Source organism: Rhinolophus sinicus, chromosome 16, assembly GCF_057876585.1.
Source record: "Rhinolophus sinicus isolate RSI-liver-muscle chromosome 16, RSI-T2T, whole genome shotgun sequence".
NCBI lineage: Eukaryota > Metazoa > Chordata > Mammalia > Chiroptera > Rhinolophidae > Rhinolophus > Rhinolophus sinicus.
The window spans coordinates 139,077,628-139,105,504 of record NC_142516.1 but is presented as its reverse complement, the minus strand read 5'-3'; the positions used below and the strand labels follow the sequence as shown (position 1 = coordinate 139,105,504).

At 41.8% G+C, this 27,877-nt stretch overlaps 1 protein-coding gene across 13 annotated transcripts in view; it reads left to right on the top strand.

Annotated features, from left to right (window-relative positions):
- The window catches only part of ARHGEF7 (Rho guanine nucleotide exchange factor 7), a 125,159-nt gene that overhangs the window by 63,094 nt on the left and 34,188 nt on the right, over window positions 1-27,877 (top strand). For 12 of the 13 annotated variants that reach the window (XM_074329524.2, XM_019746558.3, XM_019746559.3 and 9 more), the window contains 4 exons: window positions 1,171-1,259; window positions 17,223-17,317; window positions 17,514-17,609; window positions 24,374-24,496. In XM_074329524.2, coding sequence (XP_074185625.1) covers window positions 1,171-1,259; window positions 17,223-17,317; window positions 17,514-17,609; window positions 24,374-24,496 — 403 coding nt within the window. Of the gene's footprint in view, window positions 1-1,170; window positions 1,260-14,369; window positions 14,514-17,222; window positions 17,318-17,513; window positions 17,610-24,373; window positions 24,497-27,877 lie in introns of those variants that run through there. The other variant, XM_074329530.2, reaches the window with a different exon arrangement.

Here is a 27,877-nt window from a genome sequence, read left to right as displayed (position 1 = left end):
AAACACTCACGGATAAAGGGGTAACCATGAGAACAGAGAACAGTGGATATGTAACTTTTAAACAAGTAGGAGAGGAAAATGAGGAATAGTAAGAACTCTCATTATTCCAAAAAGAGGCAGGAAAAAAAGCCTGTGATTGTTGAATCTTAGTTTATTACAAGAAAGGGAAGACCTATTGCTTCAGTTGGCCCCAGGAAATACAGCACCAAATTGTGTTCTCCCACTGTTTCCCCACTCTTCAATATCAGTTAATTGTGCCACTTTTTAGCTGTCAGACGGACCCACCACACAGAACCAATGATACAGACACACCCACCCCATAGAACCAATGATAGACAGACATACACAGAACTAATGATAGACATAACGCTCCCCATAGAACCAGAGATTGACACACACACACACACACACACACACACAACACCCCCCCACCCCCCACCCCCCACCCCACCTTCACCATGTTTCAGCAAGCACTTCTTCAGTACCTGTTATGCTTACTAAGTATCTCTTGAATGGATGTTGAATGAAAGCCATGCAATTTAAAAATAATTTGAATCCTTGCAGTATTCATGACTGCTTTCATTGTTGTCCCTGCTGTGGAGGTTCTTAAGGCAGGGTGGTTTTTCTTGTTTTTGTCCCTGCTTGGGGTAGTTTTCCTTCTCCTTTGTCTATTGCCTGGAGCCAGATCCTATTGTTTAGAGAGACTTTTGCATTCTGAGTGATCAGAATCCCTAAAATATAGTCTAGACCGTGGGTCTTGATGTTTTAATTTTGTCACATAATCTGCCAACACTTTCTCTGATTCTGTTTGAGTAATATTTTTCCTTTACTACACTTATAAGCTAGACGTGTAGCTTACAATTGAGTGTTCTTTAATGACAACAGTGGAGCATAACCTGTCCGATTTTTAGCCTGAACTGGGGGAAAGGGGCTGCGAGATGCACAGCTGTGAAGGTCGCCAGCTCCCTGGCCTCGGGGGCTTGAGCATGAGAAAGAGGTGCAGGTACCGTGATGCCTCCCTTGCCATGTGCAGGCCTTCTGTTCAGTTTTCCCCTTTTGGTTATTTCAGCTGAGGCTGCTGGCCCAGTCCTGTTGGCCTGTGAGGAGCGGCTGGTGCATTTGGTTGTCTCTAGTGTTGATCAGTAAAACTACATTACATTTTTATTTCAGAAAAGCCGGTGTCTCCCAAATCCGGAACCCTGAAGAGCCCTCCGAAAGGATTTGATACGACTGCCATTAACAAAAGCTATTACAATGTGGTGAGTAACTATGAAACATTTTTAAAGAATAAATTGCTTTTTGAATGTCTCCAAAACTCAGCGATGTAGAATACAGGTGTAAACTACCTAAGAGTGTGGAGAAGGACATAAAAATAAAAATCATCCATTATCTGCCACACAGGTAGAGCCACCATTAATGTTTTGGTATATTTCCTTCTAATCGCTTATGTATTTTATAATACTTCTATATTTTTGTTTTGATGTTGTATATATGGAATTATACCTTGTTCTCATCACATAACTTGGTATTGTGATTATATCCCCATACCATTACAACTCTTCAAAAATGATATTTTAAAAAGGTGTATAATGTATTTTAAAGATTTTATGTGCATTGAATGCCATTATACTCATATTTGGAATAGAATTTAAGTACTTTAGATCAATATAATTTCAAGTTTACTTTGTATCTTAATCTAGTCTTTCCTGAGATTTCTGCGCACGTGTGTACATACTTATACAAGGTGTGACAATTAAGTTTGTGAACTTGCCACCATGCGCTTACATTGGCAGCACTGTACAAACTTAAGGTTTCATAACCTTCGTATACAGTGTCTTACAGCTGTGTTTGTGTCGACATGTGGCGGTGTCTTGCTGAGTGGTGTTCATTATTGTTGTTGCATGTGTTTGTGTGCCATCGCGAGAATGTCCAAGCTTGAATTAGAGCAATGAACAAACATTAAATTTCTTGTTAAACTTGGCAAGAGTAGAAGTGAAATCGGGGACATGTTAGTCCAAATTTATGTGGGTAGTGCCATGAAGAAAATGGCAGTGTACAAATGGATTAAACATTTTTCTGTGAGAGAACGCGTCACTGATGAAGAGAGGTTAGGGCGGCCAGTGATGAGTAGAGCTGATGAAAACATTGCAAATATTCATCAAATTGTGCGTCAAAATCGTCAGCTGACTGTGAGAAATATAGCAGACCAAGTAAACATCGATGGAAAATCGTAACTGAAAATCTTGGCATGAGAAAGGTGTGTACAAAACTGGTCTCAAAGGAGCTCACCGATGAGCAAAAGCAAAGGAGAGTCGAAGTTTGCCAAGACCTTTGGGAGAGGCAAGACGATGTTTTGGGCCGTTATCACTGGTGATGAAACATGGGTGAACCAATACGACCCTGAAACAAAGCATCAAAGTGCACAATGGAAGTCATCCAGTTCTCCATGACCAAAAAAGTTCCATCGGTCCAAATCAAGAGTCAAAATGATGTTGCTAACCTTTTTGATAGCAGAGGGATTACTCATTATGAATTTGTACCAACTGGACGAACAAGTAACCAAGTTTACTATTTGGAAGTGCTGAAAAGGCTGTGTGAAAAAGATGAAAATGACCTGAACTTTTCACCAAGAATCCCTGACTCTTGCATCACGACAATGCACCAGCTCACACAGCACTATCTGTGAGGGAGTTTTTAGCCAGTAAACAAATAACTGCATTGGAACACCCTCCCTACTCACCTGATCTGACCCCCAATGACTTCTTTCTTTACCCGAAGATAAAGGAAATATTGAAAGGAAGACATTTGGATGACATTCAGCACATGAAGGGTAATACAACGACAGCTCTGATGGCCAGTGCAGAAAAAGAGTTCCAAAATTGCTTTGAAGGGTGGACTAGGCACTGGCATTGGTGTATAGCTTCCCAAGGGGAGTACTTCGAAGGTGACCGTAGTGATATTCAGCAATGAGGTATGTAGCACTTTTTCTAGGATGAGTTCTCAAACTTAATTGTCATACCTCGTATGTATGGAAATATATAAAAATAGCATGAAATTAGAGGAGAGTGTTAGACATACATAGTAAATATAAGTATTACAGAATCTTAAAATTTGCTGCATATTAAAACTTAGCATGAGCAGTTTGTGAGCCTAAAAATATCTGTGGTATTAAATCTAATATCTGATCCAAACCTTTGTCCCTGCACAACTGCATATTATACAGAAAATAGAAAATGATATTCTTCATTTGGATAAAATTTTGCATTGCTATTATATATCTACTTGGCATGATAAACCAGCACAGTAAACTTTCTAAACATGGATTTTTTTAAATTCAGTGGAAAGTGTGTATTTACTTAGTTATCCTCCCCCGCCCCCACACACACACTTTTAATCTTTTCTTGATCAGGGGATATAAATTTGAGGCTATGAGACCTTTGAATTTTTTTTTTTAATTTTTATTGAGGAATATTGGGGAACAGTGTGTTTTTCCAGAATCCATCAGCTGCAAGTCATGTCATTGTTTTCACTCTAGCTGTGGAGGGCGCAGCTGACTGGCTCATGTGGGAATCGAACTGGCGACGTTGGTGTTATGAGCACTGAGCTCTAACCACTGAGCCATCCGGTCACCTCGACCTTTGAATTTTTTAAGAGAAATAGCAACTGCTTAGTGTTTTTTTTGAAGCAGCCCTTTTTTCATGAGTATTTCATTTTTTGGTATTTTCATTAAGAAATTGTGAAAAACTGACAGATTTGAATATGAGGCAGTTGACCTATTGCCGCAGCCTTTGCTGTGAGTCTGCATATTCAGCTTCCTAAGCGTTTACCTTGCATTAGACTCCAAATCTTATAGGACAAGTTAGCCTGGAGAGAATTCATTCATTTAACAAGTATTTATTACGTGCCCTCTCTGTGCCAGGCCCTATTAAAGGCCTTGTGCATATAGCAGTGAACAGATACGGCCGAAATTTCTCGCTTGTCAGCATCTGTTCTAGTGCAAGTAATTGTTTTCTCTCATCCGCTGTGTCCTGTCACTGGTGTCCTGGGCGTGATGCCGCTGAAAGCACCACACAGCAGTCTTGGACTCCTTATCCTTGTATTGGTCAACTCCGGGTCTCCTCCTCCTGGGAAATACTTCATTTGAGTCCCATTCTGCTTCCCTGATTTCTCCTGTTCTTTCACCAATCCTCATCCATTTCCTCTGGACTCTGACTTCTACCCCAACTCTGTTGCCTGTCAGGACGTACCCGCCTTGGAGGGGCCCCCTTCCTCTCCTGGTTGTGCTCAGCGCTCTGCATCCTCTTCAGTCCTTCTTGTGCTTGTTGGGTGTTTGTTCCCGGGATGTGGCTTTACTCACTTCTTGGCTTTTTAGTATGTAACATGTAATATGAGTGGTTTTTTGCACATAGCCACAAAAAGATACAGTGAAAGTCTTTTTTATGGTTTTCAGGGCTTCTTAGGAGGAAAACTTTTTAACTTGTGGAGCTGCCTTTTTCTTTTGCATTCTTATGTGAGACGTTGGGGAAGCATTCACATGATGAATAATACAATCATAATCCACAGTGATGTTCCAAAGAGAGAGCCGCTTATCTTTTATTAGAGTTTAAAGTAGTCCTTTCTTTTCTGCAGTTTCACTTTCTGTGGTTTCAGTTACCCATGGTCAAGTGCGGTCTGCAAATACTACGTGGAAAATTTCAGAAATAACAAATTTGTAAGTTTTGTGGCCAGCCCAGTGGCTCAGGCGGTTAGAGCTCCATGCTCCTAAATCCGAAGGCTGCTGGTTCGATTCCCACATGGGCCAATGGGCTCTCAACCACAAGGTTGCTGGTTCAACTCCTGCAAGGGATGGTGGGCAGCGCCCCCTGCAACTAGCAACGGCAACTGGACCTGGAGCTGAGCTGCGCCCTCCACAACTAAGACTGAAAGGACAACAACTTGACTTGGAAGAAAAGTCCTGGAAGTACACACTGTTCCCCAATAAAGTCCTGTTCCCCTTCCCCAATAAAATCTTAAAAAAAAAAAATTACAAGTTTTAAATTGCACGCCCATCTGAGTATCGTGATGAAATCTCTTGCCATCTTGCTTTGTCCTGCTCAGGACATGAATCATCCTTTGCTACCCACCTTTTAGTCACTTAGTAGCTGTCTCAGTTTTCAGATCGACGCAGTGCTTGTGTTCAAGGAGCCCTTATTTAATAATGGCACCAAAGTGCAAGAATGATGCTGACAAAGAGAAGCTTTAAAGTGCTTTCTTTAAGTGAAAATGTAAAAGTTCTTGACTTAACAAAGAAAGAAAACAATCATATGCTGAGGTTGCTATGGGCTATGGTAAGAACAAATCTTCTATTTGTGTAATTGTTAAGAATGAGGGAGAAATTCATGCTAGTTTTGCTGTTGTACCTCAAACTATTGTTGTATTTTATTCATTATTGTTGCTAATCTCTTAATGTGCCTAATTTATCAATTAAACTTTATCATAGGTTTGTACGTGTAGGAAAAAACATAGTAAACAGAGGGTTCAATACTATCTGTGGTTTCAGGCATCCACTGGGGGTCTTGCTTGGAATGTGTACCCTGCAGATAATAGGGTACCAATACATGTTTAAATAATTGTATTAGAAGGAAATAAGTTAGCAGCTTCTAAATTAGTACCAGCAGCATTTCTCTAATATTTCCAGTAATCTTGCTTCCATTAGATACTTTGTAAAACCATACTTTTCTAGAAATCCTGGTTGGTTGTTTTCCTTTACTTTTTGTATTCTACAATCCTCTTCTTATTGAAGCATAATCAGTGCTTTTTTAGATTTCCTTCTTTAAATGTGCTTGTATAAGGAGACTAGCCTTTATATCACATGTGCTGTTCTCTTTGAACCAGCTAACTCTTTCAGAAAGATGGGAAAACACCTTGACCTCAAAATCACATCTTAATTGTTGTTTATATTAAGCTACATTAGTAAATAATGAATATTCCAGTTGTAGTTGTTATGGACATAAATTCATAGAATTCATAGAAAAGCATCTTTTAGTATAGCACTGTCGATTCAAAGTAGAGAAAACAGCTCTAGAGGTTAAAGAACTTGTCCAAGGTGACACAGTGATTAGTGTCTAAGCCAGTAATCAGTTTCAGCTTTCTTGAATTCTATATTTTTAAATTGTATAGAAAAGTAAAATACAGGACAGAACATAACATGCAGAACGAAATATAGTAGATAATGTTAGTCATTTTCATATGTTCTTTTGTAGTTTCATTATCACAGGAAACTACTGAGATACAGGTATTTTTAACTCTACTGGAAGATAAGTTTCTCCAAGACGTAAGACCAGTGTGGGCTGATGTCTCAAAATACAGTTAGATGAAAGACTTAAGTCACAACTTGGGATCAGTGGACAGTAGTGAGGAGAGTGTTACAGGTGCAGGTACAAACATTTTGAAATTAAGACAGAATGAGGAGATAAGCATGATTGGGGATGGATATGTATCTTCTGCAGCGGTTTGTCTGATCGTCATTTGTGTGATGGTCAAGACAAACCAAAAACCACGGGGAAGTAAAAAGTGGTTCTTAGTGATTTATGATTGTTATTATGGAACAGTCGTCTGTTTATCTCTCCTCTCCTGGGACTCCCATTGCGCCCATGTTGGTAAGCAGGATGGTGTCCCACAGGTCTCTAAGACGCCGTTCATTTTTCTTCATTTTTAATTTTTGTTCTTCTGATTGAACAGTCTCTATTGATCTCTTTTTATGTTTGCTGATTATTTCTTTTGCTAGCTCAGATCTGTTGATGAGTCTGTCTAGTGAATTTTTCATTTGTCTTACCTTTCAATTCATGATTTCCATTTGATTATTTTTATAGTCAAATAGACTGCATTTGAGTCATTGTTTTTACACTTTCCTTTTATTCTTTAAGAATAGTTTTCTTTAGTTACATGAACATTTTAAAAAGACTATTTTAGAGCAGTTTTAGGCTTACAGTGAAATTGAGAAGAAGATACAGAGGTTTTCCAAATACCCGCTGCCCCTACACGTGCATAACCTCCCCTATTATCAGCGTCACTCACCAGAAAGGTGTATTTTTTTACTAAGGATGAACCTACATTGACACATCATAACCACCCAAAGTTTATAGTTTATTTTAGCATTCATTCTTGGTGTTGTACATTCTATGGGTTTGGATAAATGTCCAGGTAACCCCCACGTAACATGGCACTTCTATAACACGGTTCAAGAATTTGGGAAAACCGTCGTACAACACAGCATCCTAGAACATGGTTTCTCTCTAACATGGTTTGAGAATTAGAGAAACCCCCGAGCAACACGGAGCATAATAAGATCTTTTAAGAGCAAAAGATAATCTCATTCGAAATTAGGGAAATCCCCGAATAACACTGAATGTCGTAATAAAAGCTTAGTAGTGATGAATAAAACATTATTTAATACATATGTTATTATTTAATACATACATTATTTAATACATGTGTTATTAATATTAATAAATAGTTATTAATATATGTTATTATTTAATACATATATGTGTTACATGTATTTAATACATATGTTATACGTTTGGTGAAAATTACTTTAATAAAGATATTTCTCTTAATTATAAAAATATAACAGTATGGTTTTTTAATTTTTGGAACCTAAACCCCTTTTTTGTACTAGTCCTTTGTTTCGTATAACACGGACTCGCACAGCACGGCAGTTTTTAGGAACCTAACCAACCACTTTATACGGGGGTTACCTGTATAATGACATACAATATCATACAAAATGTTTTCAATGCCCTAAAAATTCTCTGTACTTTACCTATTCATTCTTCTCACTCCCATCCGTGGCAACCACTGATCTTTTGCTGCATCCATAGTTTTGCTTTTTTAGGAATATTATATAGTTGGGGTCATACAGATTGTAGCTTTCTAGATTGGCTTCTTTCACTTAGGAATATGCATTTAAAGTTCTTCCATGTATTTTCTTGGCTTCATAGCGCATTTCTTTTTAGTACTGAATAATATTACATTGTCTGGATGGACCACAGTTTATTTATCCGTCACCTACTGAAGGGCATCTTGGTTACTTCAGGTTTCGGCAGTTACGAATAAAGCTGCTACAAACATCTGTGTGCAGATTTTTGTGTGGATATAAGCTGTTAACTCTTAGGATCATACCAAGGAGTACTACTGCTGGAACATATGTTAAGAGCATATTTAGTTTTGTAAGAAACTGACAAACTTCCCAGTAGCTGCACCATTTGTGTTCCCACCAACGGTGACTGAGGTTCCTGCTGCTCCACTTCCTCACCAGCATTTGGTGCTGTCAGTGTTCTGGATTTTGGCCATTCTGATAGGTGTGTAGTGGTCTCTCGTTGTTTTAACTAGCTTTTCTTTTTGGTTCTTAGGATTTCCATCTCTGTTCACGTTGTCCATCTGTTCTTGCAGGCTGTTCCCTTTATCCACTAGGGCCCTTAGCATATTAAGCATAGTTGCTTTAAATCCCCCATTTCTTGGACTTATCCAGCATCCTGCCATGCCTGCTTCTGATGCTTATGTCTCTTCAAATTGTGTATTTTTGCCTTTGTTGTGCCTTGTAATTTCTATTGATAGCCAGACATGGTGTACTGGGTTAAAGGAACTGCTACAAACAGGCCTTTAGTGATTTGGTGGTGAGATGTGAGGAAACAGAAGTGTCCCATAGTCCTAGGATTATTACATCTCAGTCTGGTAGTGGACATGTGCCTCTGGACTGTTAAGTGTTTCTCAGGTTTTTTTTTCCTCCCCCCCTTAGGTGGGACATCATGGCTAAAGCCAGCTGGAGTTGGGTATTTCCTTTCCCCCAGTCAGTTAGACTCTGGTTAACTAGTCTCCCCTGAGGGCAGGCTTTGTGTGTGACAGAATGGTTCCTATTCCCCTCCCTCTGCTGGAAGCCCCAGGACATTTTTCTCTGATATTTATTTTGGAAACTTGGTTGAGCTCCTGGAGATAAATTTCCCAATATTGTGGGGGCCCTCCCTGCGACTGGGTGCCCCTGGGCTTTTTAACTCTCAGAGTTGTCTACACTCTGAGACAATTAAGCTCCAGCAATTTAATAATCACAGTTCAGGTTCTCCAACCTCTGCACTGGCTCCTACCGGGGCTTCTGCTCCTGTGTCGCTGCTCTGGTCTGGTAGTCATGGCTCCCTGCATTTGCCTGTAGTCTTCTGACACTGGTTTGCTGTGGTCCTCCCCTCTCTTATGGACCAAAGAAGAGAGTTGTTGATGTTTCAGTCTGTTAGGACTTTTTACTTGTTGTTAGGATGGAATGATGACATCCAAGCTCCTTCCATATGAAACCGGAAACTGGAAGTCCTTCTATGGACATATTTATGATAGCTGTTTTGGGGCTTCTTTCTGCTAAGTTCAACATCTGGGCCCCCTCAGAGACAGTTTCCAATGAGTGCCCCCGTTTCTTGGGTTGTGTGGGTCACATGTGCTTTGCATATCTTGTAATTTTTCATTGAAAATTGGACATTTTGGGGCCGGCCCGATGGCTCAGGCAGTTAGAGCTCCATGCTCCTAACTCCGAACGCTGCCGGTTCGATTCCCACATGGGCCAGCGGGCTCTCAACCACAAGGTTGCCGGTTCAACTCCTCAAGTCCCGCAAGGGGTGGTGGGCTCTGCCCCCTGCAACTAAGATTGAACACGGCATCTGGAGCTGAGCTGCCTCCACCGGTTCGACTCCCATAAGGGATGGTGGGCTGCGCCCCCTGCAACTAGAAAAAAAAAACGGCAACTGGACCTGGAGCTGAGCTGCACCCTCCACAACTAAGACTGAAAGGACAACAACTTGACTTGGAAAAAAAAAGGCCTGGAAGTACACACTGTTCCCCAATAAAGTCCTATTCCCCTTACCCAATAAAATCTTTAAAAAAAAAGAAAAAAAAGAAAATTGGACAATTTAGGAGATAGATTGTAGCAACTCCAGATTCTGAATTCTTCTGTCCCCAGGATTTGTTACTGTGTCCCCAGGATTTGTTACTGTTGCTGTTCTTTTGTTTAGTGTCTTCCGTTGACTCTGTGGTTTGTCTGCCCCGCAGTCACTGATGGGCACTGTTCATTTTCTTACAAAAAGTTTTTTATTTTGGCATTTTAAACTCGGCTTCCTAGTATTCACACTCAGGGCAGTAGAGTTCAGTATTTAGCCAAAGATTGCTCATTGTGCTTCACCAGACTTCCGTTCTTTGCCAATGGGTCTGTATATGGCTGGTTAATAATGCATTGGAGCTGGGGTGGGGGGGAGGCTTTTTAGAAGTTAAAAACAGTGAATGTAAACATGAAGGAAAATACTAAAATTGATTAGGCTACATAAAAGTTTAATGAATTATTTGCCCTCAAACAATATTAACCAAATTTCCAGTTACAAGTTAATTGGAACATTATTTGCAACAATTATAACAACACAAGATTATTTTTAATGTCTGAAGAACTCATTAAGACAAATACATTAAGATCAATAGATAAATAGGAAATGATGTGAGCAATATGAAACGGGAAATACTGATGATTGTGTCTTAGTTCAGGTTGCTATAACAAAATACCACAGATTGGGTGGATTAAACAGACATTTGTTTTTCACAGTTCTGGACTCTAACAACCCAAGATGAAGGTGTCACCATGGTTAGGTTCAAAGCCCCTTTTCTCGGTTTACAGAGGGCTGCCTTCTGCCCATCCTCACATGGTGAAGAGAACAAGCTCCGGTCTCTTCAGCCTCTATTATGACACTAATCGCATTCATGAGGGCTCTGCCCTTATGAGCTAATTACTTCCAAAGGCCCCACCTCCTAATACCATCACATTGGGGATTTAAACTTCAATGCATTATTTTGGAAGGCCAAAACATTTAATCCATGCCACTCTGACAGGATAGTTAAGCTTACCATAAAAAATTTGATAGCGGTATGATATGTCCAGTGAGCAGAGATTTAGAGAGAATCTTCAGTTCTAATAAGGGTAGAAATGTAAATCCATGTAGGGTTTCTCAAAAGTAATAGGTGTATATAGATTCTGAAAATGCTCAAGTCCTTTAATCTAGTAATTAAACTTCTTAAATCCATCCCAGAGAAATTACCTGAAATATATCTAAAGATGTTTGTGCAAACGTATTTTCATAGGATTATTTGTTATAGTAATAAATTGCGATCTAAATATATAGCAGTGTAAGAATGGCTAAGTAAACAGTAGTACATCCATTTATAATTACTAAAAATGTAAAATATGTTTTCATGTTAAGTGCAATAAGCAGAATACAAAATTATATAGGTAATGTAGTTTAATTATGTAAGAAATGTCATGAAAGATAGAAGGGAGTGTGCTAGAGAATGGTTTCTTCTGGGTGGCAGAATTTTAGTGCTTGATAATGCAAGTGGTAATGATTTTGGAAGATTACTTTGGCCCCCGAGTCCAGACTGTGTTGGAGATGGAAGCAGGTCATCAGGGACCACCGATGGGGGCACTGGGGCCTCAGACCTGGAGAGTGACAGTGGCAGGAAGAAAAAACATCCAGCTACTTTATGAATAGTTGATTATTTCTTGTGACAGATCCAGGCACCACTGTTACCTTTATTTTCGAATGTGAAAACTGTTTGAAATTAGTCTGTTTTCAGTGTCTTAGGTCATGAGTGCTCAGGAGTGCCTGGCTTTAGGTGACAGAGCAGGGGGTTCAGGCTCTGTGTGTAGTGTCTGTGTGCCCTGTGGGGGGGCTGGCCTGGCTGCAGCCTCAGTTGCCTCGATAGTTACTTCATTGTAAAATTAGGTTGCTATTGCTGGCCTTGGCCTGGTAGTATTGTTAAGAGGATTAGCAGAGGTCTTACGGTTATCTGGCGAGGTGCTTTACCTCTAAGATGTTTCTGAGGTTATGAGGAAGAGTATTTAGGAGCATTTGGGATGTTAGGCATCATTGAGGCCCCCATACCGTTCTGTTTGCAACAGGCGGCCCATGTGAGGATTCCCCAGAGAGCTGTAGTCCAGGGGGAGGGGTCGTTGGTGACATGCCTGAGCTTGCTGGGTTTTGACCATGAAAGAACGTTAACTGCACCGCTAGGATGGTAACAGACATCTTTCCTGATAGAGAGCAGAGAAAGCATTTCTATGGTAGGAGCTGGATGCCCATCCCTAGAGAGTGAAAGGTATGGAGTCACTTTTTTAGGGGATTGGGAGTTTCCTCAGTCATCATCAGAGAATGAGGTTTCTTAAATATGTCAATCTAGGAAGTTCCTTATGACCTTATATGTTCAGTGATAGTCTGTGGTTTTATTTTTCAGGTTTTTGGGGACACTTTCACTTTTACTGAGTGCATTACATCAGTACTCTTCATGGGAAGAGCAAATATTTCTCCTTTCATTTATGCCAATATCATGAAAAGGCAGGGTAGCTTTTGCCTTTGAAACACTGCAAATATGATATAATAGGTAGCAATCACTAGTTTTAATGTCCAAAAGAGACGTGCATCTTTCATAAAATGCTGTAGCAGACATCCGGGAACCTTTCCTGTGCTGCAGAGCAATGGGGCGCCTGCCTTTCCCCACTGTGCCTGGGACCTCTGCGTGCTGGGCCAGGGGAGTCCTGAGCCTCTGACCTGACGTCCTGTGTTACAGCAAGCAGCCTGAGCTCAGCCCCAGCTCTGCTGCTTTTACCTTTGACTTGTCCTTTTGCTACTCTCCACCTTCACGAAGATTGCTTTTCAATCCTGTGACATCTGATGTTTCTGCCTGGGCCTGTGTGTGGATAAAGGTCCATTATTTCCTTTCACGTGCTCCAGGGAGTATAGAACGGTGCGCAGCTTTGTTCCCGTGGCTTTCTATGGAGCTGTTGCCCTCCTTTCTTACATCCCACCCACTTTCCTGATCGACAGTGAGGGGCCTGGTGAAGTCTTTGACAAATTTTACTCCCATTGTTTCCATATAATTTCCTTATTTTATATAGTTCAAGATCTGCATGAACGTTTTCAGATGGTAGCAGAAGCCTGGCACAGGGTAGGAGCTAAGCATTTGGTGAATGAATGAAGGAAGAACTGAATTGTTTAATCGTGGGAAGGGCTGTCTTATAAAATAATTATCTCCTGACTAATGGAGTTGTGTAAGAAGTAGCTCCAAATAGGATTCCAAGTTAGAAGGCTCTACTAGGTGGTTCATAAGATTCCTTCCTAAAGTCAAAGGGCTGACAAGAATCTATCAAACCCATAAAATCCCTTTTTTACAAAAAGGGAGACAGACCCGTAGACAAGTGCAGTCCCAGGTAGGAGAACCAGGAGAACGTGGCAGAAGCAGGATTTGTGCCCAGGTTGGTGCTCTTCACACATCGTGGGGCGGTGGTGCCATCAGGCTGCTTGCTCAGGCCAGTGTCCTGTGGGGAATGCACCATGTGGCCTTGCAGCTTTTGCTGTAGTAGCCATTGTATAGTAAGCCTTTAGTGTTTGGAAGAAGTACATCCCAAGACCTTGTGTATCCCCCAATTTAGAAATACTATGACAACTTCTTTCAGGAGGTACAGTAGCATAAAACAAACTCTTACATGGCCCCTGCAACTCGTTTTGAGAGTTACTGTTACCAAGTATTCAGAACGCGCGAGCTGCATTCAATCAGTGATTGCCGGGGTGGGGGTGTGGGGGTGGGGGTGTGGGGGTGGGGTCGCTCCTCTGCGTCCTCTGGCTTCTGGATTTGTGGAGCCAGGAGGGGCTGTCGGAATTGCTTCCTCCACCAGCACTGCCTGTCCCTGTCTTCCTCTCCTTTCTCTAGAGGCTGATAGTTTATTAGCGGCTCAAGTATTATCATTTGTTTGGAAATTTTAAGTACTAAATACAGTTTAAATAGACTGGGTGAAAGGAAATGTGCAGTGATTTTTTTTCCCTCCTGGTGCGGGAGGGGCTGATGAAGTGGGTGGGAGCAGGGTTAGAACAGCTGTGTCATTCTTTAGTGTCCTGCTGTGCTTGTGAACCAGGATTGTGATTTTAAAATTAGGTTTCAGTTTATGATGATACTCTTTTATCTGGGTCAGATCTTTAAAAACTACCAGATAGTGTTCATTTTCAATATAAAACACAATGGCTACCAAGATTTGCAATGAAAGTTGTAACTCATTTGTAAAATCAGCGATACCAAGCACTCCCTTAATGCTGGTAATAAAATGAGTTTCTGTGTGTCTGCGAGGTAATGAAATCAGTTGTCCTTTGTTTTGCTTTGCTGTAATGGCTGACAGTTCAGGGATTGTCTGTGTGGCTTGCCTGATGTCCTCCTCCTGTGTGGCACCATTGTTTGACTGGACTTGGTTCTCCACGCCTCACGCCTCAGGGAGAGCTCGGCTGGCGGAGCTCAGCCTGGGTCGTTCCTTCTTCATGGCTGTGGAGTAAAGGCTGCCGTCCTGTGAAAACTGCGTGCGTGTCTCTGGTACCCAGCCTCCGTGTGATGGAGCTCTGGCAGCCGGGTTGTGAGGTCTCATGGGGTCCTGCAGCAGCCAGAGTGCGCAGAAGTCCCGGAAGGGCAGGAAGGTGACGAGCGGGGCACATACATGGGCTCGGGGGCCTAGGGGGGGCACGCGGGACCTACTGGCAGAGTGGGCAGCCCGCCTCAGCAGGACTGAGGCAGCCGCGGCGCGGCCCTGCCCTGCGTGGCTGGAAAAGCTAAGTGTAACTTGGATTGTTTGCATGGCAGATTATGGAATTTGTCTTGAGCACTTATTTGAAGGTAATGTTTACAATTCTAGTTGAAATGAAGCAATTGAACTGTCTTAATAAACATAGCTTTTTGGCAGAGGGTTGTGTTTGGTGCATTCTTACGGGAAGCTTTTGTACCTGCGTGCTATGGTAACGCTCCCATTGACAAAACGCCGTTTTATTCTTCCGTCATACTAGGGATGCTTTCTCTCAGTTTTCCTCTCACGGTACCTAGGAACTGTCGTTTCTGTTTTATAAAATAGGTGTTGGGGTTTTCAAGCAGGCTCTAACCAGTGCTGCTAATAGTTCCTAATATTTGTAATTAGACATGAAATCGTATAGTTTAATCTTTGTTTTAAAATTAAAAGAGGACTCTTCATATTCTATACCGGTGGTGTTTTGTTTTTATTTTTAGTTCAAGAACCCATTATACTTTGTTTACTTCACGCTGTGTTTGAAGGATGGGATCTGGTTTACAGTGTAGATCTCTGATGATGCAGGGGTTGGCGTCACACTGTGTTCTCTGTCCACTAGTCCTTTGACATTTGTGTCTGCTGAGTATTTCTTCGAAGGAAGACATTGTAATCATAGGATCAGCACCCAGATTCCCCCACAAAGGAATGAACTCTGGAGTGGCCCCTCCTCCCTCTGACTCCACCAGTCTGCCATGAATAGACCCATTCAGGGCAGAGCCAGTGTTCAGTGTCACAGGGAAAGAACCTCTGACTCTCTTCAACTTAAATAGTGTAGTATGTAAGTTACTTAATCAGGTTTGCATTTACTCCTGAATGACTGGACTCTCTCCCCTAGTACACAGAAAACAGTAGTGAACGGAATAATCCATGTTGCTTTTATTAATGCTGTAATCTAAGTTTTTAGCTTAATAATTACTTTTTTCTTAAATGTTTAAACATGCATTTTGATTGTCAAAAATCAAAACAGTGTGATAGCTTTATTCTGTGCAATTTCTTTTGTATGATTAATTTGGGATAATTGGTTAGTTTTGGAAGACATAGCACATGTTAATACATGTAGTAAATCCTCAGAAAGCACATGCAATGTAATTTTGTGATTAAAGAGCATGCTGGTTCTCTAACACAGCGGGATGAAAAAGGTAGTTGAAGAAGGGATTTCGCTTTATCCACGTTACTCCTGTCAGGTGCCATAGAAGCCCTGACTCCTGTCCTTAGTCTGGTAGCTGGAGAAGACAGCATTAGGTAGTGCAGTGTCCGAGAGGGCTCGCTAGCCTCACGTTCTGGCTCTGCTGTTCACTAGCTGTTTGATTTTGGATAAGTTCCTTAATGTCTTTTGCTCTGTAAAAGGAAAAGGTTTTGTGAGGATTAGAGGTCCTGTGTGTAGAGCTCCGTGCTCGGTGCTGCGAGTATAGTAAGCGCGGGTAATTAGTTTCAGGCCGGCCTGTGCATCCCGGCTCCCCCTGCAGACCTGGCGCCTTCTCGCCTGGCCTGGGAGGAGCAGTTGCTCTTGGCGATGACTGATGGAAAGAGACTCATGTTTTAGTTCAGCTCTTTTGCACTTTATGTTTATCTCTCAGTTTTTAGGAGTTGTTATTTTGGCTAAACTTGCTACACTAGTATAGAGTATCAGGAAACATTTATTTTTGAGGTTGATTTATAATTATTCTGTTGTCTTTAAATAAAGTACAGGCATACCTCAGAGATACTGTGGGTTTGGGTCCAGACCACCACAGTAGAGCGAGTCGTGCAGTAAAGTGAAGCACAGGAAAACGAGGTATGCCTGTAGTGGCTGTGTAGTGCTTCTCTTATGCTGGAGGACCTTTAATTTTTAATAAATGTGTGTAGGATGATCTGAGACTATCGGGTTCTCCAATGAAGGTCTGTAGTTCCCAGACATTGATTTAGGTTTGCTAGGTGCAATCTAAAGAGAAAACTTCATGTTTTTAAAAGTTGAAATATACTTTACATGTGTTAAAATGCATCGATTTTAAGGGTATAGTTCAGTGAGTTTTGACAAGTATAAATATATCTGTGTATCAACCATCCAAGTCACAACATAGACCATGTCCATCACCCCAGAAGTTTATCTCATGCCCCTTTCCCCATTGTTACTCCCACACCCCTCCTCCCATTGGTTTCTGCCATCGGAGATTAGTTTTGCCTGTTCTTCGACTTGTTATAAATGGAATGCGCAGGATGTGCTTTTCGTGAAGGGCTTCTTTTGGACAACACAGTGTTTAGAGATTCAGCCGTGCATCTGTGCGTTTGTAATTATCAGTGGCTCCTCCTTTGTATCTAAATAGACCTGGCATTACGTATCTGATGATGGAATTCATTCTAGCCTCATTCTAGGTATACCTGTGTCACGTGTGCTTGGCAGTAAGAGGAAGGCAGCGGTATAGACTTACTAATAGTTGTGACGTGGATTCAGAAGTTAATCACAGGGATTGGTGATACTAAACTCATTAGTGTTACATAGAAGCACCAGTGTGAATTGAACAATGGTAATGAACTTTCCAAAGCTTATAAATCTTAATGTCAAATAACACTTATTCATCGTTTATTGTAGGTGCTACAGAATATTTTGGAAACAGAAAATGAATATTCTAAAGAACTTCAGACTGTGCTTTCAAACTATCTACGACCATTGCAGACCAGTGAGAAGTAAGTTAGATGATAAATTATGTTAACTGTAGAAAATAGAGGGTGAAATACTGGAACAATTCAGTATACCAGTTTGCCTTAGACATAAGCAATTTGTTTATTAGGTTAAGACTTTAATAGGACATTGGGATGGGAGAGGAAAGGAATATAAGTAAAACTGGTTACATGTTTTTACTGTCATTTTTCTTGGCTCTAGGTTAAGTTCAGCAAATACTTCGTATTTAATGGGAAATCTTGAAGAAATATGTTCTTTCCAGCAAATGCTTGTACAGTCTTTAGAAGAGTGCACCAAGTAAGTAAGATGCCAAAATTTACAAAATTCAGATTGGTATAACTGGTATTTACAGGACCAAGTTTAACATAATTCTAGAATTTACATTTCTAAAGACGGAAACTAGGTTATTTTGAATCTTTTGTGTATACCAACTTTTATAATAAAAGCTGTGTTTTAGACTATCTAAATTTTATAGTAGTTGTATTTGAGGGAGGGATCTACTGACTTTTCAGAGAAAGGAGAAGGGCTTCATGTGAGTGGTGAGTTTTAAGGTGTTGGGGGAGGGGGAAAGTCGGGGATGAAGAACCCTGGAGAAGGGGAGAGAGTGGCATGAGAGAGAGCGTGGAGGCACCAGTGGCTTAGGCCCTCCGTGCTGCTGTGTGCCACCTGGGGAGGTAGTGTGCCCCTACCCTGAAGGCCGCATCTTCCCAGGCTGTCAGGAAGTGGAGAGATTGTAAAGCACCGCATACGTAACATGCTGTTCTGATGTATGAAGGACTTGGTTTTGTCACTTTTCCAAGATTTTTATTTTTGGTGGGGTGGGGAGGAAGGCATATTCTGGATGATCGGCCATCAGATTTCTTCTCTGTGACTATTTTATGTTCTTTGTTAACATCAGACATTAAAGGATATTTATTGCTAGGTGTTAGATGACTTAAAATCATAATGCACATGAACAGCTGTGAGATTTTACTCCATCAGGTGATATTTGTTGTTTGTTTACTTGTGGGTTTGATAAAGGAAGGCGACACAATTTTTGCATTATCTTTAATTTTGTAGCCACCAGAAGGACAGAAAACCTTTTTCTCTGGGATTCTGCTTGGCCTCTGATTTTCTTTCCAGTTTTTTGCATGGATCTTCCTCAATCTTGCAAGTGGTGAGAGGTGGGCTGCCTTCTGTGCCAGCAGGTCTTTAAATTGGTAACGGTTTGCCATGCTGAAAAAAAGGTTTGGTTCCTTAACTTTGGCTTCAAGTTCTCATCAAGGCCCTTCCTACTGGAAGGTGTGGCAAGGAAAGCTGGATGCCCGTGTAACTAAATACTGTCTTTCAAACAGAAATTCATATTGTTTTTCCTTTTGCACTGTTTTTGGTTTGCATAAAGTGACATTACTTACGTGACCATGAAAAGAGTAGTTTGAGAAGCACTGTGCTTTCGTTTTGGTGAATGAAGGTCATTTGCCAGCAATTTGGGGTCTATGCAAGAGGCCAGCCCTGCTGTGCAGAACATGAAAGTAAATGTTTGCTTCTGCTTTTCCCACTGCCTGTAGATCATGTAGACTAAATAAACTGCTATTTGTATCATTTTGCAATACCTCTTGTGACCCTCATGTCAGCTCTGTGAAATAGGGCAGATACTATTCACAGTATAGAACGTTTCCTCGAAAATAAGACCTAGCTGGACAATCAGCTCTAATGAGTCTTCTGGAGCAAAAATATTAATATAAGACCTGGTCTTATTTTACTATAATGTAAGTCCGGGTCTAATATAATGTAATGTAATATAATATAATAAATACTGGGTCTTATATAATATAGTATAAGACCGGGTATAATATAATATAATGTAATATAATATAATATAAACCGGGTTTTATGTTAATTTTTGTTCCAAAAGATGCATTAGAGCTGATTGTCCGGCGAGGTCTTATTTTCAGGGAAACGTGAGATTTAAAAACTGAAGTTCAGGGTGGGAAAGTAGTAATGTTTTAAGTCAAATTTCTAGTCAGGCTTCAGTCCTTCATGTTGTATCTGAATGTGGTATGACTTAGGTATTATTTTGGTCAAATTCCTTGAGGTTGTGGTACACGGATAGGAAGTGTTGGATTTTTCATGGTGAAATGGAATGTTTTGAGACCAGCTTTCCTTACCAACCATTTCCCTTCTCTTTTTATATCATGAATATTCTGCCCAAATCTCAGAATTCAGAATTTTCTGAATTCTGTCCAAATCTCTGAAAACTAAGACAGAGTTCAGGGTTGCATTCTCCAACTCTTGTTCCTGGTTATCCCCACCCCCCACCCCACCTCCCGACTTCCCAGAAGCTCAGGTTGAATGAAGCCTGTAGTTTTCTCTTGGGGTTTAGCTGTCCCACATAACACTGGCCTAAAAGCAGAGAAAACAGGAGGCATGCTCTGTGCCCCTTCTCCAAATGCCAGCCCTGTTCCACAATCTGTCTACTTCTGATGGCTGTCTGGTGCCTTCATGTAGTCCATTTTATATTTTATTCAAAGTTTCTTTGTTATCTGCAGGAGAATCAGTTTAATAGGAATAACTTGGCTACAGCCAGAAATGGAACCTCCTAGGTGTATAGAACCCACTCAAGTCATGGCTCTGCCCTCAGCCGTGCAGGCTCCTTGGAAGTGTGTTTTCTGTACTACTTGTCTGTGCTCACAATTCAAAACAAGGCAAGCTGTAGGCTCCCTTAAAACATGCTCCTGCAACTTGCTGTATTAACATTTAAAAAGGTGAGAAAATCAGGGCACAGAGAGGTTGAGTTATCTCTTGAGGACCTGCAGCTCTGGTGTCTGTGTGGCTATGATCTCCATGGGTACTCACCCCCGACACCCCCCCGAGTGGGAGCCTGAGGCTGCTTGTGTACTCTCATCTCTTGAAGTTGCCTGTGGCTCATGGGCAGACTGCGGGCGTCATAGAGAACGGCCAAGTGTGTAGGGAGGTTCATCCCGCTTGTAGTTACACCTGGTCTGCGGGCGTCATAGACAACGGCCAAGTGTGTAGGGAGGTTCATCCCGCTTGTAGTTAAACCTGGTCTGCGGGTGTCATAGACAACGGCCAAGTGTGTAGGGAGGTTCATCCCGCTTGTAGTTACACCTGGTCTGCGGGCGTCATAGGCAACGGCCACGTGTGTAGGGAGGTGCATCCCGCTCGTAGTTACACCCAAGTGCACGGAGATCACCTTCATGTTGGTCTCACTCTCCTCTCTGAAATCTGTAGTTAGTGAATCGTGAACCTTTTTTCTAGCTAGAAATAGCAACAAGAATAACTGTATTATGGGAAAAAAAATGTTGAGCAGTTTTATGACTTTGTAAAAGTTTTTCCTGGGATTCTCTCATTTTTCACTCTGAAAAAGGAAAAAAATCTCTTTCGGCGTCCCCCTTTACCTTTTGCTGTTGCTCTTATTGCAAAGACTGGACTGTTTGTATCAACACAACTGTTACCAGTCCACTGATAACACCCTCCCTGTTATGCATCACTGATAACACGTCCCCTGTGTTACACCATGGACAACACCCACCCGTTACCAGATCCTGGTGCTGGCTCCGCTAGGAGGCTGCGGCCGTGGCTGACGTGTGCAGCCCCAGGCACCACTTGTTCCTTCGCCCCTGGCCTCGCCTACATGTGACCGTACTCTGAGAAACAGCCTATAGAAGCATAAGAGAACCAAAATGGACATCTACTGTTTTAATTCTTAAGTCATATTCTTGGATTGACGGTCTTTGTGTGTTTTGCTTGTTTGTTCCGTTAATTCCGTGATCTCGATGGTGTTACGTGGGATGTGGGATGTGCTGACACATGACCTGGGCTCCGTCTTAGGATGACTCATGTAACTTTCCTGAGTTCTGCTGGTGCCATGTAGTGAATACAGGTCATGAGGGCCTTATAAACTGTAAAGCTGTTCATGTGGTGGCGAATTCTTACAGAATTGGGTTGAGGTAATAAAACTCTCTAGGGCCACGCTCAGTGGGACCAGAAAAAGAAACAAAGCCTGCGTAATGAAATAATTGTCCATGCATAAGCCATACGAAAATATGACTTAATTTTAATCAATGGATGAAATACAAAAAATGAAAATCCATCGATCTAGATTTTAGGTACCTTCTTCTTTGAATGTTCCAGGCTGTGGTACTGGACCGGGTGGGAAATGAAGTCATAATATAGCACATGGCACAACGCTGAGCGGTATTACGCCGCCATAATCATTCAGTCGTTTCCATGTGCTCGTCTCTGACAGTGTGCTTCTCCTGTTCATAAAACTTGGGCACCCATCATTCGTTACCTGCAGTCCCCTCGCACAGGCATTGGCGTTTCCTTGCCGGCACTCTCTCATTCTAGAAGCCGGCTCCTCCTATGTCACTGTGTCCCTGAGTGTGAACATCACCTGCTCACGTGTTAGTGTGTGATAGTCTCAAAATAGATGTGTCCTAGGTGTCTGGGTCCTGACAGAGAGCAGGTGGTCACACGTGCTTCTGGTGCAGCGTCCTTGCTGGTGTGTGGTGACTGAGAAAGGAGTCTGGCCTGGCTCCTCCCACGGGGGGTGCGTGCGCGTCCCTGTGGGCTGGCCAGCGGTTGTGTCTCATAAAACGGAGCCATCAGCAGCTGTCTTCTATGCTGCTTATTAACTACGTTGTTACGTAAACTTTATATTCTTGTGTCATGTTCCCCCAAAAGATTGCAGACACATTTAAGGTAGAGAGGATTTCTTTCTAATTCTGCTTCCAGTGTCTGAATAAATCATTGGAGTTCATTTGTTGAGCCCGTGACTGTCCTGCAGATAGAACGGTGGCTAATCCCTGATGGCTGTTCGGGGTGTCGGCACACTTGGAAAAGGGTGCTAGCAGTGCAGAGTCTAGCTGACTTTGACTTCAGATAAGGATAAATGAACAGTAAAACCCCTGCTCAGAAGCACACGCCCCTTCAGGGCCAGCTGGTTGCAGCGGGGCCGGCCGGTTGCTGTGGGCCATGTTGACAGCTGAGCCACGTTCTGTGCCAGGATTGCTGTGCCTGTCCTGGTGTAACAGTGATGGTAGTTGTCCGCATTTGTTTGCTTGCTTCTTTCTCTCTACCTGGCACTGATTTACTGCTGGTTTGTGTTCATTTGTTTTCATGTATTCACATATGTGAGGTACTTACTAATGTTACGTTGTGGAGCCTTTGGTTTTCATCTCTAGCCCTGTTGCGCGGGCTTGGGGTCTCCCCTGAACGTCGTCCCGCTGCAGCCCACCTCCTCTGTGTTGTCGCTTAGTTCCTCGTTTGCTGGGAACGTCCTGAGGAAACCGTGCATAGACAGCAGTTCATCTGTGTTTATACTTAATTATGACTAAGATGGAGACAGAGTGTAGGAAGTTGTTTTCATCCATTGTTTCAGGGTTCAGTGTTGTTGTGAAGTCCCAGGCCATTCTAACTCCTGATTCTTCATTGGAAACTTGCTTTTCCCTCAAAGCCGTCAGTGTCTTTGTTTCTAGAACTCTGAACATTGGCTCCGATGTGTTTGGTTTGGGTCTCTTTGCATCCCTGGGGCTGGTACTTGGACTCTTTCCATCTGGACACTCTTTTAGTCGGCTGAGTTTTGTGATCCTTTCTCCGATTTACTTCTATGTATCTTGTTTGTTTTCTGTATCTGGAACTTTTGTCCTGATGTGAAACTGCTTACCCTGGTCTTCTGATCTTCTCTTTCTTTCCCATTACTCTGAGAGCTATCAGAACTTCATTTCTCAGATTTCCTACTGACTTTAAATTGTGCCGTCATTTTAATTTTCAAAAGCTTTTGTTGTTTTGTCCTGAATGTTTTTATTTTAAAAGCATCCTCCCCCCCACACACACACTATTTTACGGATACAGTGTCTTCTGTTATTCCTCTCAGGATTAAGTATAATTCTTCTGAATATTTTTCTGTTCCCTGAAGAGTAACTATCATATTTCTTTTCCCCTTCATACCTCTGCCATTTTGTCCTCTGTCGTTCTTGTTAGGCGTGTTTGGTGAGGCTTCTGTGTCTTACATTATAATTAGGATTGGTGCACTAAAACACTTGAGTGGAAGTGCTGACCGTGCGTTGAATACTTGCTGACTGTTGTTTTGTTGGCGAACCCCTTGTTACTCCTTTCGGGTCACTTTTTCTCTGGGTCAGATTCGCTAGGGAGAAGAGAAGGCTCTTCTGGTTTCCAGCCTCTGAGGATGTAATCCTTCCTGTCGGTCTCTTGGGTTCTGGTGGGCAGACCATAGTTGGGGTGCAGGGAGGATTATCAGTGTCCTCTCACCCCTGTGTTCAGTGCGAGGACCCCGCCCCCAGGCGCTGCTGGTACCCCAGTCAGGAACCTCCCGACCCAGGGAGACGATGTCTTGCTCCCTCGCAGACCTTCCCACACCTGGGTTTGTGGTCCCACCGCCCAAAGGCCTTAGTGCTGGGGCTCAGCTGTGGTTGTGGGTCGTGGGGTTGGCTTTGCCTGCCCAGTTGTGACTGCTCATCATCTGTGTTCCCCCTTCCAAGTTGGTTCTGATTCTCTTTTTCTGTTCTTTTTGTCTCATGAGCGTATGTCTTCTAAGGAAGCATGGTAACTAACATGATAGTGTGGGCTTGGGAAGGAGGGGGCTCCTTCACCTGAAGGGCAAGGTGCCGTTTGTATTTGTGTGTGTGCTTGTCTTGATCTACATGGGCAGAAAACCTTACTAACCAAACAGCCACATTTTGTAATTCTTGTTTTATGCAAAATGGAAGGCTTTATCGCGTCTGTTTTTCTCACCGCCCAAAGAAGCCTGAACGTGTGGGTTTGTAGGTCCTCTGTGCACAAGTCCTGGTATCTGGATGCTGGAGAAAAGGGTGGGGTTAGTTCATGGTTTTGTAGCAGAGTAGCTTTCATGGTAGGTATTTACTCCCTGCTGTATGCGGGTATGAACAGACATATTCTGGGATTTGTGTATTTTGTTTCCATTCAGGTGGTATACAAGGAGGTCTTTCTTAACTCAAAATACTCTATGTTCACTACTTAGCAATTTTCCTCTTGTCTGTAAAATTTAGGGTTATTTCCCTTGTGTTGCTTGTCTCCAGGTTGCCTGAAGCTCAGCAGAGAGTTGGAGGCTGCTTTCTAAATCTGATGCCACAAATGAAAACCTTGTACCTTGCATATTGTGCCAATCACCCATCTGCAGTGAACGTTCTCACGGAGCACAGGTGGGTTCACTGAGACGTCTTACCTGAAAGGAAAGGATTTGTTGGGGTATCCTCCAAAACAGTGCTAATATTCACTTGATTATTCAACAGTGAAAATTTTATTTTCATTCTCAAAATTAGTGCCTGAAAAGTACTGATACAAAGTCTTTGAAATACCGATTAGCCTTTTTTGTAGATGTTTTTTTGTAGTCTCCCCATCAGCCTAGAGCCCTTTGGACATTGGGTTGAAGGAGCTGGTAAGTATTCTAGAATGTAGCTGCAAGTTAAATCTGGGCTACCGGAATCGTATTTCTCAGATCATAAATCTGCAAATACATGAGACTGAATTAGATTTGATGTAAGAGAAAATGTCCCATTTAAAATTAGGATTGGGTTTTATAGGTAGAACATCAAATTGGAGACCATTAGCTTTAGCTTTTCAACCTGAAACAAAATGAAAACAAGTGAAAGAATGTACAGATTTTCTGCTCCTTTGTTAAGACAAGGCCATGTGTGTTTCCTGAGAATTGGAAGAAGACGAAGGAATATTGCAGGCATTAGCAGATGTCTCGGAGCGCAGAGGCTCCGTTTCTGCTTCTGAACAAGGCACACATTTTTATTAGTAAGTGTTTTGGAAGAATGTTTACAGTTTCTTTTGAAAACAGTTAAAAAAAATGTTAAACCATAAATGGGAAAATAGTTTTAGTAGCTTTAAGATAAATGCTACTGTGCTGCTAATTCTAGTATTTAACTTCAACTTTTAACTAAATATTTCAGCTTAAAACTTAGCAATTCTTTTGGTAAGCAAACATTGCTGAGCTGTTTAGAGATTGGATTGTGGTTCAGGTGTGGTGTCCCTGTGAATGTGGCTCGATTGTGTGGAAGAGGTGGCGGAGCCCCTGGGTCAGTCAGACCTGGTTTGAGTCCCAGCTACTTGCTTTCCAGCTGGTGGGCCTGGGCCTCCTCATTTCAGTGAAAGTGCCTGTGTCATAGCGTTATTGTAAGCATTAAGCAACACGTGTATAAACTGATCAGAACTGAGTGAACACGATAAATGCTACTTACTTTGTTGTCTCAATCTTCTGTCAAAAAAAAAAAAATGAAGACTGGACATTTACTGTTTTTACTGTGCACTTAAATATTAAAGGATTAAAAATTTGTTTAACCTCCATGTTAAAGCATTTCTAGTCCAGAAGCAGCAGTCTGTGACATGGTGATGAAAAGAAGGAAGATTAAGGTTATACAGTGTCCAATAGGAACGAAAAGCCCAAAGGACGCCCCCTCTACCCCCATATCGCCTTTCTAGGAGGGTCTGCTTCGTTAGCATGCACCTTCCTAAAACCAGGAAGCATGTATCAGTTATGATCTTTGCTGTCTACTCCTGGGACTACAAATTAAATGAAATTTCCACAAAAGTGAAATGCAAGGATTAAATTTGTATTTATGAAAATTTTTTTTAAGAATTATTGATGCAGCAATGGGAGAGAGAAATAGAAAGCAAATAGAATGTTAGGGCAAAATTATACATCTTTTTTTATCTTTGCTCTGTCTCCCCATTTTTGGGGGGGATCGATCCTCTAGGATTGGGTTGGAAGAATGGGATAGGGGGTGAACAATTTTAGGGAAAGATTCTAACTAAATATTTCTCCCCTGGAAGTGAGGATCTGTCCTGAAGATGACATTTAAAGCAACTCAGACTGTTAAAGTTTCCTAAAATAAGACTTTGAAGGGAAATGCTTGCAAGTCTGTGCTGTTTATCCTCTCTTCTGTACTGTTACTTTAATGACTGTGTCAGAGCTGAAATGTAAGTAGCATTTTCCCACAATAACAGGGAAAGAATACGGTTACGTTTCTGAGTGGGGAAACTTCTTCCTCTGAGTGTCTCAGAGCTGGGAGTGGGTGTGCACTGAGGTCATGCTTGGGGAGTGTGAGCCTTGAGAGGGGACGTGGCAGGATGCACTGCCTGTGTGCCCTCCTGAGGTCTCTGAGCAGCGAGGGTCCCCACTCTGTCCCTAAGGCAGACCCCACTTCTGAAGCGTAAGTCTCTGAATTGAAATGAGGATGGCTGGTAGCTTCTGTCAGTGTTCACTTTTGATTCTGGGATCTTAACTTGTGACCTCTTTCCTGCTTCCCTACATTTGTTGAAGTCTTGAAACTGCCACACGTATGGGTAGCTTAAGCTATATTTATGTTTGAATATATTTTTTAAGGATTGATTTAAGTGTAGTGCTGTGAAGTTTTAAAGTCTTATTTGCAGTCTTATGATCCTTGCATTGTGTTAGTTTAAATTCTGAGTGTGAATCTTGTAAATGTATTTACAGAACCACCAGTTCTAGAATTATGGCTGATATGTACCTTTTGCATTCTCATGGTCATAGACATTATATGTTCATGGTTGCCTATGTTGAATGAATTACGGGTTTCATGATTTAGTCTGTAAAATGAGTTGTGTTTTTTTAGTACTTTGTTACTTTTGCTTGGCTACATGATAGTTCCCTTTATGTGTGTTCCTTTTGTTGCTCTCTTGCAGCCCACAGTGTCATTTCAGTAAATTCAGAGGAGATACACTGTGTAAGGATTGCTAGAATCAGTAGAAATTAAGCTGAAAGAGCCTTTGTTTTGTCAAAATAGCTGTAACCAGCAGTTTTGTTTTATTATGGTACTGTATTTTAAAAAGGCCTAAAAAAATAGTGACCTGTAAAGATTTATAAAGTTCTGTTTCCTTTCTTAACTGTACATGTTCTGACAAGAACGTCATGTGAATATTAAATTTTTTGCTTCCAAAAAATTTTCACTTATGTTTTAAGTTGTAGGGACTTTTGCGGGCGGCGGGATGGTGGTGTTGAGGATGACTTGCTTAGTTTTGTTCATTTTTCTCGGCCATAACTATCATTAGGGAATTTCAAATATAACCCTGAAATATCAAAAATGACTTGAATGGATTTCTCTGTGCTTTTTCTTGTGGTAGAAAAGGCCCTGCGTGGATTATATTTAAAGGAGTTAAAATATACTTCTAGTAACCACAAAAAAAAATTTCATTTTTATGGGATTGTGTTTCATCATTTGTTCAACACGTAGAGAAATGCTGGTAAAATATAAATCGCTCCTCTTTAAAGCCATCATTTTACTCTAGTCATGCTTTAGGAATTGACAGCAAGAGTCATTTCAGGAGATGAGCGTTTCTGAGTAAGGATTTATAGGAGTTTTGGGGGGGGCACGGTGAGTGTGAAAGACAAAGCAGTGTTAGTGTGGTTGGAGGGGCCAGATCAGACACGGTGTGTCCCCCCAGGTTCCGGGGCCCCCTTGGGCTCAGCCGTCCGCTAGCTGTGAGAACGGAGGCAGTGGCCTTCACTGGACGTCATCTGTAAACACGCATAGTAACAGCGGGGTCGCAGGCCCGGA